Source organism: Aptenodytes patagonicus, chromosome 3 (assembly GCF_965638725.1).
Source record: "Aptenodytes patagonicus chromosome 3, bAptPat1.pri.cur, whole genome shotgun sequence".
NCBI lineage: Eukaryota > Metazoa > Chordata > Aves > Sphenisciformes > Spheniscidae > Aptenodytes > Aptenodytes patagonicus.
In genome coordinates, this window is record NC_134951.1 from 29293635 (window position 1) to 29305956 (window position 12322).

At 36.4% G+C, this 12322-nt stretch overlaps 1 protein-coding gene across 1 annotated transcript in view; it reads right to left on the minus strand.

Annotated features, from left to right (window-relative positions):
• Positions 1 to 1209: 1209 nt before the first annotated feature.
• Positions 1210 to 12322, minus strand: part of COL21A1 (collagen type XXI alpha 1 chain) — an 86042-nt gene continuing 74929 nt past the window's right edge. Inside the window, exons 21-28 of the mRNA XM_076332964.1 lie at positions 11387 to 11422; positions 10641 to 10685; positions 8511 to 8543; positions 4794 to 4940; positions 4642 to 4696; positions 4201 to 4401; positions 2626 to 2703; positions 1210 to 1866 (exon numbers count right to left, since the gene is read on the minus strand). Coding sequence (XP_076189079.1) covers positions 1679 to 1866; positions 2626 to 2703; positions 4201 to 4401; positions 4642 to 4696; positions 4794 to 4940; positions 8511 to 8543; positions 10641 to 10685; positions 11387 to 11422 — 783 coding nt within the window. The 3' untranslated portion in view covers positions 1210 to 1678. The remainder of the gene's footprint in view (positions 1867 to 2625; positions 2704 to 4200; positions 4402 to 4641; positions 4697 to 4793; positions 4941 to 8510; positions 8544 to 10640; positions 10686 to 11386; positions 11423 to 12322) is intronic.

Here is a 12322-nt window from a genome sequence, read left to right on the forward strand (position 1 = left end):
GAGACAACTTCATGCACAGCTTCATTTCTCAGGTCCACATCAGTATCTTCCAAGAATCATCTTGGAGGTTTTTAGACTAGGTTTTATGAGATGCAAATGATTGCACTCCGCTATAACCAAGGCTGCGGTTTGGCTAAGCTACTCACTGCAAGCACCCTTCTGCGGGCCACAGCCCTGGGGGGGCAGCAGCCACTGGGCACAGCACAGCTGACCGCTCTGGCATTCCCTGCCCCCCGCAGGCGGCAGGAGCCCAGCAGAAAGGTGCTGCTCCCGGGGACGGTGCTTTCTCCGGAGGAAATGGAAGGGCACTGGGGAAAAAAAGCACAGCGGCAAGGTGGAACTATCCCTCCATGTATTACAGGCATCACTCTTCTCTGTGACACAGGACAGAGGCGACTCTTGCAATCGCTCATCAAACTACCACCAGTTCTTTACAAAATTTTATTTTACCTTGAATGTCAAGCATATTACCAATCTCTGATAGTAGGACAACAGAAAAACAACACATTAGAAAAAGCCACTTATAAAGCATCGGTTAAGTTCAATATAAGACTCTGCCTTAATTTAAGAAACGGATTTTAAATTCTCATGGGAACTGTGCCTTTGCTCTTTATGTAAAAGCAAGCAATACACCTCATTAGCAAAGCATACAATGAAAATTACACATAGCTTGCTTAAAATGAAAAAGGAAACAGCGTAACAAACATTGCAGCTAGTCAGCCACCAGTTAGACCTTTCTCCTTGTAAACGTGCTTCTTCAATTTGGCAACTGCAGGCCTTGGGGAGAAACAGCAAAGCATATATAACTTAATACTTAATTATGCAGAACTGTTACACTGGGGTTGTGCAAACATTTTTTTAATCTTTATTTCTGACAAATCATAGCTACAAGCCAGCTATACCAGTTTTTTGTTCTTTTTTATTTTTTAATGCCATTTTCGTATAAGTTGAATCACCCACATGGAACCTTTTGACCTTTTGTAGCTGAAAGTACCATCTTCAATAAAACCTTGGCCCTTCTTGAACCAGTGGGAGTTCTACCCTTGCATTTCACCTTGGTTTTAAGCAAAGAGTTGCATGGCAAAATAGGTGACATTACTTCCATAATAAGTCCAGATATTTCTCTTAATTCATAAAAATCTGATATATGCTTTTGCTCACAGAACACTTGGAGCTATGACATATGAAATGTACACAAGCCAATGAGATTCACACACATATGAAGTCAAAGCCAGCCACATTCTTTCAAAATCAAATACTGTATATGTCGGCTGCATGTGAAAATTTTCACAGTAATTTATACCTGACCAATACCATTTAAGGCCTAATCCTGCTCCCAGTGGCGTCTCCAGCAATTTTGCAAAGGACTTCAGTGGTAACAGGAGTATGATAGGACACTTAAATGCTAAATAGGAAATATTATAGTTTATTTTATTCCTATTAAAACTGATGATTCTTTAAAAACACTTGAGATTCAGTCGATGCAAGTTATAAAAAAATTATCGGAGTTTCTTTTCTAAAGGAACATATAACCTTTGGGATCATTATTTATAATGTTGATAATGTCAGAGGTACTTTTGTTCCTGCTTATGGGATTATTGCTGGTCACCTTCCTGAGACTTGAAAGACCATAAAAGACAAGCACCATACCTATTACTCTAAATTATTGTGTCACAAATTAATAATTTGGTCCCTTTCTAAATGGATCTCTCCCCACAATTACACTGAAACATAGTGATGGGTCACAAATTCCAGGGGGTCCAACTGGTCCTGGCATTCCCGGACTGCCATGATCTCCATCTTTACCGGGCTGCCCACGCTCTCCAGGACGTCCTTCCTTACTCATACCCGGGGGACCTTCAGGACCTTAATGACACACAGGCAATAAACAAATACATTACAGAGGATTTTTATTAAAATGAAAACAAGAGCAAGTATGGACCCACAAGCCCCCTGCTCTTTGGTGAAGTATGCAGATAAAGAAAACTTCATTTTCTGAAAAAGACACTTCTTGTCACAAACTGCTTATATGTTTATATAACCAACATGATACCTTATTAAGATTTAAAAAAAAAAAAAAGCATGTGGAAAACACTTTAAATAAAAACAGCTTTTAAGAGGAACTATAAAAATCTACTTTAGTACATTGCTATATGTTATCATATAATCTGGAACCACCATGGCATGAATCAGAGGCCTCCGATTTCTATTCGTTTCTCTGGCTTTGGATCAGGCCCTAGTATCTCTTCCAAACACTCAACTTTGCATTTTGCATGAATACACTGCTGTTAGGAAGAACATTTTCCTTCACTAAGCAATGCTTACAAGTCACATGATTATATCAGGGCTCAGTTGTCAGATAATGGCTGACTTCAAGATCCATCTATCAAGAAACAGCAGTCTCAGGTACCAATCTCTACAAGACCTGTCCTATATTAAATAATGTATTATACGGCAATTTAAAAGGCATGCAAAGACAGGCATTAGCCATAAAACATATATGGTAATTAAGATGTGTAAAAACTATCTATGTTTTTCCAAATTATATCAACATTGTTTTCTAAACCATGTTTTTTTGGAAATTATTAGCATGCACTGAATCTGCACAGCTGACCCATCCCTCACCTGGAGGTCCTGGGGGGCCTTGGATCCCAGGAACCCCAATTCCTTGATTGCCTTTTGCGCCATTTTTCCCTGGCAGTCCTGTAAATTAGCAAACACATGTATATCTTTGCACACTAAGAATATTTTCATCCAATGAATTAGGAAGTCAGCATTTGATAATACTTACTGAATAAAAAAATGTAATAGTTCAAAAGCAAATAAGGGGATATAAAATAAGCATTTCCTTGTAACCTGCGCAGTGTAACTGGGTTCTAAATTATCCTCATTTCTACTGAATTAAGAGCTGATGTAACACCTCTCAAGCAGACAGCCACTATGAGTTGAGGGAATAGATGACAGGCAATTAAGAAATTTGCTGTCATTCCCTTTCCATTGGCAAAGTTTTTAAGAAGTTGTATGAAGGAAGTGTAAGGTATTCTATGTCCCTGTGGAATACAGAATACATAGACAATCTTCCACAACATATGGCAGAATTAAATCTCCATCAAAGAAATACTGAGAGGGGCAAAATATGTGCTCTCTGACACTAGTACAACCCAATAAATTCAGTTTCTTCATAGAAACAGATACCTATTTTACCAACTCTTACGGAATAGCCAGAACTGTTAGTGTCAGCTCCAGAGGAAAACTGCACATTCTCCTATTGGAGATGAAATTATAAAAGCACTACAGACAAATCATCATTACATCTAAAATGAATTTGATGTGCTAGGTCACAGTTAATAAGTCACAAAGAAAGTAAATATTTACTGAACATGTGCCTGCCTACCCTTGGCACATTACTAGTTAGCTGTATTTCGTACAGCTTTCCTGATTATTTTGATGCTATAGGAAACACAGCTGCTGCTGGGACCAGTTACCAAATTATGGACTTCACCCAGTCTCTTGGTCCAGTTCCAGACTATATATGCATATTTAAAGTCTGCAAATACATCACAGAAAGCAGCTGGAATGCTCAGACGGATGAGTTACCTGAAAGCATAAACCTTAGCTTACCTAAAAAGAAACCGGAATGTTTAAAAAAGCATAAAGAAAGGAGTAAAAATCCTTATGAGATAAAAAGAAAAAAAGGAGAAAACCCCAGGAAATCAGAGGGAGTATAAAGGTTGTCGCAAGCCAAAAATCAGCCTACAGGTTAGCAGATAGTAAATAGCCAGTGGATAAATACTGTTCTTTAAAATAGTAGAAACAAAGACATTTGGAAGAAAAGAAACCAGAAAACATGGAAATACATTGAAATCCATGTCTAAGCATATTTGATCTAAAAAAAAATAATCTAAATGCAGTTAAAAACATTTACTTGACACTAAGAACTCTCTAAAAAGATCAAAACAAAGTTTGGCTATAGTAGAACTGAACACTAGCTGTCTTGTTGCATTCTTGTACTTTCTCTTCTTCTGACATGCGTTCTTCATAAGCAGTGAAACATTCACATTGCACCATGTCCTCAATTACACTTCATCATAGAAACCCAGCTATTCCCTTACTCCACCCTGCACTAATGCCATTCAAAACTGGAAGCAGAAAACAGTCATAAAGGCCATTAGCACTGTGACACATGCACGCAGTAAGTACCTCTTGTCCCACGAGCCCCAGGGCGACCTGGGATGCCTGTCAGCCCCGGAATACCATCGTTTCCTGGTAAACCAGGAAACCCTCTTGGGCCTTCAGGGCCCCTTGGGCCTGGTGGTCCTGGAAGTCCCGGGGAAGTGCTTTGGGATTGACAGTGGTTACAGTTTTGTAGCCTTCCACTCTGGAGGATGGCAGGCAACTGGGCTGGGAGAATTCAAACAGAAAATTGCTTAGAGTGTTGCAACAATAAAATATAAAAATATTGCCCCCTAGCCACTAATACAAGAACAGTTTCCTCTCTTTAGAGAATATGACACCTTTAGGAAACCAAGTGATAAATCAGCAATATCGATCTTGCTTTCAAGAAAGCATCTTTATAATTATCAGGAAACTTCTGTAGCACTTTAAACAAGGAAAGAACAGTAAAGAGGCTTTCAAACTTACTTCTCAGTACATCTGAACACACCTGTCGAATAAATTCTTCTGAAAATTCTCGTGCCTGAATTGAACAGAGAACAGTTAAAAAAACAGACAGCATGCATTTGTTTGGGGTTTTTAAGGTACCCAAAATGACAAGTTTGAGGTCCTATACATACAGGTTTTCCATCTGATCCAGGTGGTCCCGGGGGTCCTCTATCTCCTGGCTGACCTCTGAGACCAGGAGGTCCAACCAAACCCTGGATACCGGATTCTCCTTTTTGCCCATTGATACCTCGAATGCCTGGATCTCCTTTCTCACCTTTCTGGAATGAAAACCAAGGAAAAGCCAATCATACCTTCACAGACCATTTGGAAGCTAGGTAGCACCAAGCAAACATATTCTGAGAAAATCTTCATTGATGATCTTCACAAAATGAATACGTAAGTTGTCACTGAAAACTAACGATACTGATGCGATCTATTTCACTAAAATGTACTGAAGTTTTCAGATTCTTTAGTAACTGTTTCAGATAAACTACCATTATATATTTTTTTAATTTTAAGGACCCATTTCACTTACTAATTAATATAAAACAAAATAGTCTTCCTTATTAACATATGGAAGGAAAGGCTTTATTCACTTTTTCATGAAAATTAATGTGTTACAGTACATTAAAATCCTTAGAAGGCTGAAAAATTAGAAGTGAGATTCTGGCATCACTAAAGTTCCTGGCAAATTTACTATAATAATCAAGACTTTTACCCTACGTCTGTAGTGTATAAGACAAAGGAAAAAATAGTTTGGTTTCAGTTAGGGTTTTTTTGTTGTTTTTTTCTGACTTCATTTATTCTCCATATGACTAATAACAACTGTAGTCCATTTGCTTCACTGGAAAAGGTTAAAATAATACTGGAAAATATTTTGATATATCTTCATCGAAGCAATGGTTCTTTAACGTATGGAATTACCTACTGCAATAGTTCACGTGGAACTCTTTCCCTATTCTGGAACCAACAAAACATCAGTACAATGTAATTTGGTATGTGCTCAAGATTAAAGTTCGTATACTATGTTTGCTCCCTGATGAGTTTTTCCTTCCATCTTTGCACAGCTTCTGCATAATGTTATCAGTTGCTTCAAAATTTTCTTTCACCCTTTTCAACTATTTTAGATGGAATTATGGAAACAAGGCAGCAGGATTACTATGTATGACAAAACTTATTGGAGCAAATAATGCAAGTTTAAGAAGCACTCTTCATAGACTTACACTGAATTTTGAATTATTTATTATTATTTTGAAGTATTTGTATTACTTTGTATCATTCTACATAGTACTCATCAAAATTCTTTACATCAGAAAAATGCAAAGCTTTCTGGCTTGGTCTGAATTAGTAACAATGCCCAGAGTTCTCCACATGAATTATTACAGGGTAGCAAGCTTCAAATTCAATATCAAATTACTGAGTTTTATGGAGAGAGCTAGCCACTAAAATAAGGCAGGTAGTTTTTCCTCTTAAAAAAACAGAGAAATGAGACAAAATGTGACAGATGTCAGTCAAGTGCCTAAGAGTACTGCTGGAAAGATGGTCCACCAGTAAGATGCCATGCATGAACTGAACAGCAGTCTATACCCTCTTCCCACAGTTATACACTAATTCAGAACTGACTTTTTCCAAGGTTGCAATTGTATTTTATTTTCTTGATACTGTCAAATTGAATGTTGTAGTCACAGAGAATTGATACTCTTAGTTACACCATGTAGATTTGTACTTGTTCATTTCTATTACATAATTACAAATGTTTTTTTCATTTAACAGTGTCAGCAAGGCTCAGAGGTAAACATATGGAGCATATATAGCTGCCTGTGGCTATACTAGAAGCTATATGTGCTGGGATCTGAAAACTATGCTTTTCTTGTAGCTGGAAGTTATTTGTTTTAATTTTAGTTACTTTTACAGCTATGGACTATGTTTACATAAAAGACATCTGACTTGCAAGTTGATTTATTTGGACTAAATGTTAAAGGGGCTAGAAAGCATTAAGACCCAGTGAAATACTGGGAAAATGGCATCTATTGTAGAAAAACATTACAGGCAAGAAGCCAGTACAAAAACACCAGGACAAAACGTTGGAAGCATCAGCACAACTGCCTGCAGAACTTGCCAAAAACCAAATGAATCTGCTGAGGGAACATTTTCTGCAGTATATCTTGGTCTTGCAATGCTCAGCCACATCCCATGTGTAGCCTTGTTTGTTGACCCTTGCTATTGGCAAAGAAAATAAAAAAAGGGAAAAGAGCTCAATAAGTGCTGAGAATTACAGACTGAAGAAACTTTTTATTGAGGAGTTGGAGTCTAACAAAAGACAACATATTTTACAGAAATAGAAAATAAACTAATGTTATAGGTCTGATAGGTAAACACAATGACAGCATTATATCTTACCATATAGTAAGAATATTATTAAAAGGATTTTTCAGAAGAAATTTATTATTACCACGATTTACAATATTTAAAGAGGCTAGTTCAATAGTATACAAGGAATCTTTTACCAATTTTGGCAATGATTTAGCAAATCACCTATAAGCCAAACTGTAATTTTAAGTATTTCATAGAACCACAGCAGCATATAGGGCAATTTATATGTTTAAATGCATAAAATTTAATTATCAGAATTGAGCTTCCAGTGAATATGTCCAGTTATTGATATGCAACAACGCTTTAATGAAAAAGGGTTGAACAAAGAAATCTCTAAATAAAGTTGAAGGAGAATTATATTAATGGGACAGTGTGTACCCTGATTTCACCAAATATTGGAATAAATAAAAAATAACTAACAAAGTTAATCTTTTAAATACCCATTTTTAAACAACACGCAACACAAAGATTAAAAGGTCTGGCCATAAATATAACTACATTAGCCAAACACAAGAAAAAAAAAAGATGGGACTTCTAAAAATAACCTGGAGAGCAACAAATGCAGTTTCTGACAGACCAAGAGCAGTCCAAGCAGGCTTCCCCTTATGCCCCTCAAGTTTCAGGCTGAATTGAATTATTCCTGTAAAAACTTAGTAGTAGGAAGAATTCTGCCCTGCATTTTCTGAGTCAGTCTCAAAGACAGAATCCTCTAAAAAAAAAAATCTTTGTAAAGACTGCTGTATTTTTTTTCATTAGCTTTGAAATAAAGGTACACAAAGAAATCTCACTGGTGAAGGTTAAAACACACAAGACAAAGAGTTCAGCTGTGGAAGTCCTTACCACAGACTTTTATGGAAGCTGACAGTACAGTGTATCAGCACAGTTCAAAAGGAATTAGGCAAATTCAAGACTGACATTAAATGTAATAGTCTTGATCTCTAGCTTAAATGCCCCTAATTTGCTGACTGCCAAAAAGAGTGAAGGTATACAAGAAGAAGGATCTTCTTTGTGTATCCTGTGCCTTATTTTTGTACCCTGCCCTGCTATTATTGGCTGCTGCTGAACAATATGGATCATTTTGATCAAGTATGCTGTATTCTTTTATGAACTATATTTTTATTTTTCAATGAACTTCGAATCTCTAGATTTTTTTTTTCTTTAATTATTTGCTTTCTTCAAGCAGCTCCTTCTCGGCTTTTTTTGTCTGTTTGGTTTTTTAATTATCTTAAAGTATATACTTGGCTTTAATTATTTTTTTTATTCTTTCATTTCATGAAATATATATCTCACTATGCCTCTTTTTAACTAAATCTTCTTTCTCTTCTCTGATATTTCTCAATTCATTTCTCTTCTGTTGCTTATAGAGATGTGGGTATGGAAATAAGACTGTAAACACACATTTTACAGATCACATAATTTGCGGAAACAAATGGAATAATTTTGTAATACTATATTTGTCATTACAAAATACCTACCTCTCCTTGTTCTCCACTCAATCCTTCTACTCCCTTTAGGAATTAATATGGAAAAAAAAAAAAAAAAGGCAAGTTGAGCCAAATTACTTGGAATCAAAAAAATAATATTTTTGTCCTTTGTTTTCAATAATTAATCACAAATGTCAATTTTTAAAGATTCTGTGATTGTAATTTGTATAAAAAACTGAACTGCATATAAGGATGAAAAATGTATATCATGGTGAATTAACAGTTTAGTAGTACCTTTAATATCATATACCAAAAGGATAAGTTGGGAATATATCATACATATTATAAACCATATATTTTATTAGTGTACAAGAAGTGCATATAAACAAAACCTTATTCACTCTACAAAAGAAATAAACTTTTGTGTTCTAGCAAAAGGAAACTCCTGATTCTACCTGTTTAATACTGTCTTACTAGACAGAAATCAAGTTCAGAGCCTTCGAAATACAAACTCAGTTTGTAAGCCAGATTTTGCATGTTGGCAAATGGTTTCGGTGTCACTTCTACTAAATGGTTCAATGGTGTTATCGATCATTAAGTTCCATGGCAAGATGGCAGCTCAGCGCAGGCTTTTTCACTTTTCTGATATACTCTTACGGACAAGGGAATCTGTATTGTATCTTTGAGAAGTCCTGGAGGCTTGAGAAACCTAGTGCTGTCCGCCAGAAGTATGTGAATGACTGATTTTTTGGTTGCTGACCAAACTAGATAAGCCTGGGAAACAATTTTAGACCAAGCCTGTATTATTTTTTCAGCTTTCTCAAAAAAAAAAAAAAAAAGCAAGCAACAGCAATTCAGTTGCATCATTCTATCTGAAAAAAAAAAAAAAAAAAAGTTTTCTTTCACTATCACTTTGTTTTACCATATGATTAAAATAATAAATATATGAAAAATTTATCCATTATTTGCAAAAGGAAAAACCAGAAAGTTTAATTTGTAAAATGTTAGAGTAGGACATTACATTTGGTTAAAACCAATGATCGGCCTTTTAGTTTAAACTATTTATTTTCAAAAATATCTGCTCAGCTTTAGTACCGGACTCCTGTCAACCTACATACCCTTGAGAGTGATAAAACTAGGCTAACATACAATCTAGATCTCCTGCCCATGCTCCACTGGAATCAGCTCCTTTTGGCTAGACAGGCAGCTGTATCGATGTCGTAATTCTGAAAGAAGCAACTGTGACTTCCTTCCAAGTCTAGTTTTAGATATGTACCTCTAACAAATACTTCTCTGTTTAGGCACGACGTAGATCATGTAGTTAACAAGTATTTATAAATACTAACAGTTATTTTCTGTGGTATAACAAGATAGCCAACTATGACACAATCAGAATACATTGGCCCAGAGTTAAAGAGAAACAACTGGATCTCACTGATTTGCAGCTGAAACAGGAAACATCTGTAATTTATGAGCACAGAAGATGTCAATAATGACTCCCAGTATGAGAGGTAATGAACTATATGAAAGTGTAGCATGGTACATGCAAAATCTTAACATCTCAAGCATCACTCTTATAACCTTTACACAAAAGCCACTTCGTGTTGTTATCTGTATTTTATATTATTTATAATTGTTTCATGAAAATTTTCCATAATTAAGGATTTAATAAAATAATCCAGAAAAACATACTTCCGGTCTGTTTCTCAAGATGTAATATCCCAGAACCACAGAAACACGTAGGTTGGAAGGGACCTCCATGGGTTCAACTTCCTTTTCAGAACAGATCCAGCTAGAGCAGGCTGCTCAACACCCTGTCCAGACAGGTTTTGCCACAATCTCTGTGAGCAGCCTGCTCCAGTGTTTGACCACTCGCAAAGCAAAATGCTTTTCCCGTATATCAAGTTGGGATTTCCTGTGTTCCAACTCGTGTCCATTTCTTCTTGTCCTTCCACTGTACACAGCCAAGAAAAGTGTGGCTCCATCTTCTCTATATGTGTTGTATTTGTTATTTTTAAAATACTAAGGTTGCTTAAGAGGTAATTTATATAACTATGTAATCATGTTATACATCAATATATTTCACCTGATGCAAAGAACTATCCATCTTGATGGAAGTAATCTTGAGAAACAAGTATGAATCATGGCTCTCTTGAACTAGGATCATTATTTTAACAGTACCTGTAAGCCTGGATTTCCTTGTCTTCCTTTTTCTCCTTTCAGTCCCTTCAGAAAAGAAGCACATTTTCTTAAAATAAACATTTATCTGGGAGACGTAATTAAACTATCAAAAATAACACAAAGAGGTAAACCCTAAAATCTCATCCTAAACCAGGCCAAATCAGTCTGAAAAGTTACTCTTCAAGAGTTCACAGCAGACACTGTGCAGAAGGATACAATTTCTACACTGAACACAGAGGAGCCAAGTTAGGATCTGAGTAGTGATGTAATACTCTTCTTTTTCTTGTAGGTATTTCCATGGCTTTTAGATAACAAGGAGGAAAATCCCACTGGTTATAATATAGTAGGTAGGCAGAGGCCAGGTGACGTTACTTTGACTATGAGCATTTATGTGTTCCCACAGTGCCTGGGGCAGGCAGGGACAGAACCCATCCCAGGACAGTGCTGGGTCATGTCCCAGCCCCCTGGGGCAGCAGCACAACCCACATCCCCGAGCCCGCACCATTGCTTGGACCACATAGCTCTGCACCAAATGTCAATAGCCTGCTCAGCCCCAGAAATGCAGCTGGAAATTTATACTGGGCATACTGGCCAGTTTTCCTTGAAGAAGAGTTAGGGCTCAGTGCTGCTATTCTTCAGGCAAACCTTCTGTGGAGCTTAATCTTAAAAAAGGCTCCTGAATTAACACCTAAGACTTGTATTGATAGTGTTACCAGATGATTTCACTAGAAACAAAGTTGATATACCTGGATACCACTTTCACCTTGGTTTCCTTTGTCCCCCTGTAAAATATTAGAAGAAAAGTCTCCCTTGTAACATGATTCATCTCGAAGACATGTAGTCTGTGTTTTAATTTTACACAGTAAATATAAGAGAAGCATCTAATAGCTTTTATTTATACTGAATGAAAACAAGTTACTTTATCCCCCATGTACACAAACACTGAGAAAAGTACAGAAAGTTATATTAAGAAGGGAATCTGTCATAGAAAGAACTATCAAAAAGAAAAGTGGATACTCATATACCAAGTTAAAATTAAAAAATGCAACATAATGAGGTGGCAAATCCAGCAGGATTCTATCCACTCAGTGTGTGGGAGTGGAGAGGATGTAGGCAGGGAGGGGGGGCAGTATTTCTGATGGGTTAAATTTCACCAGAATGCTAACCACTAAGTATGCTTGCCTTCACCCACAGAGAATAGAGTATAAATAATTTCTGTTACACTTACTATAAACCCATTGAATGCAGAAGTTATACATGACACACAAAAGAAAAAAATATTTTTTTTTAATCAGAAAAAAAAATTATATATAAATTTAATCAAAACTGTGTAAGGACTAAGTTCCACTTCCCTCCACTCCTTTTGACTTTCATTGAAATGTTTATAGCAAATAAACATTAGTGGGGTGATTGGCAATCAGATGGTGCAAATGGTACTTAAAAGCATCTAGGTTTATCAAGTTGTCTGCACACCATCTAATTGACACTGGAGAGAAACACACAGCTTTTGAAAACTATTTATGCCAATTAATGACAGAGGTATAAAATATGTACTCCCAGAACGTGCCTCTCTCTCTTCCTTGACTGAAAAGGAAACTTAAAGTTATGGGAGATGGCTCCTGCCCTAACTCTGACCTCTTAAATCAGTGTGACTGTTTAAATAGACATGAATCAAAACGTTG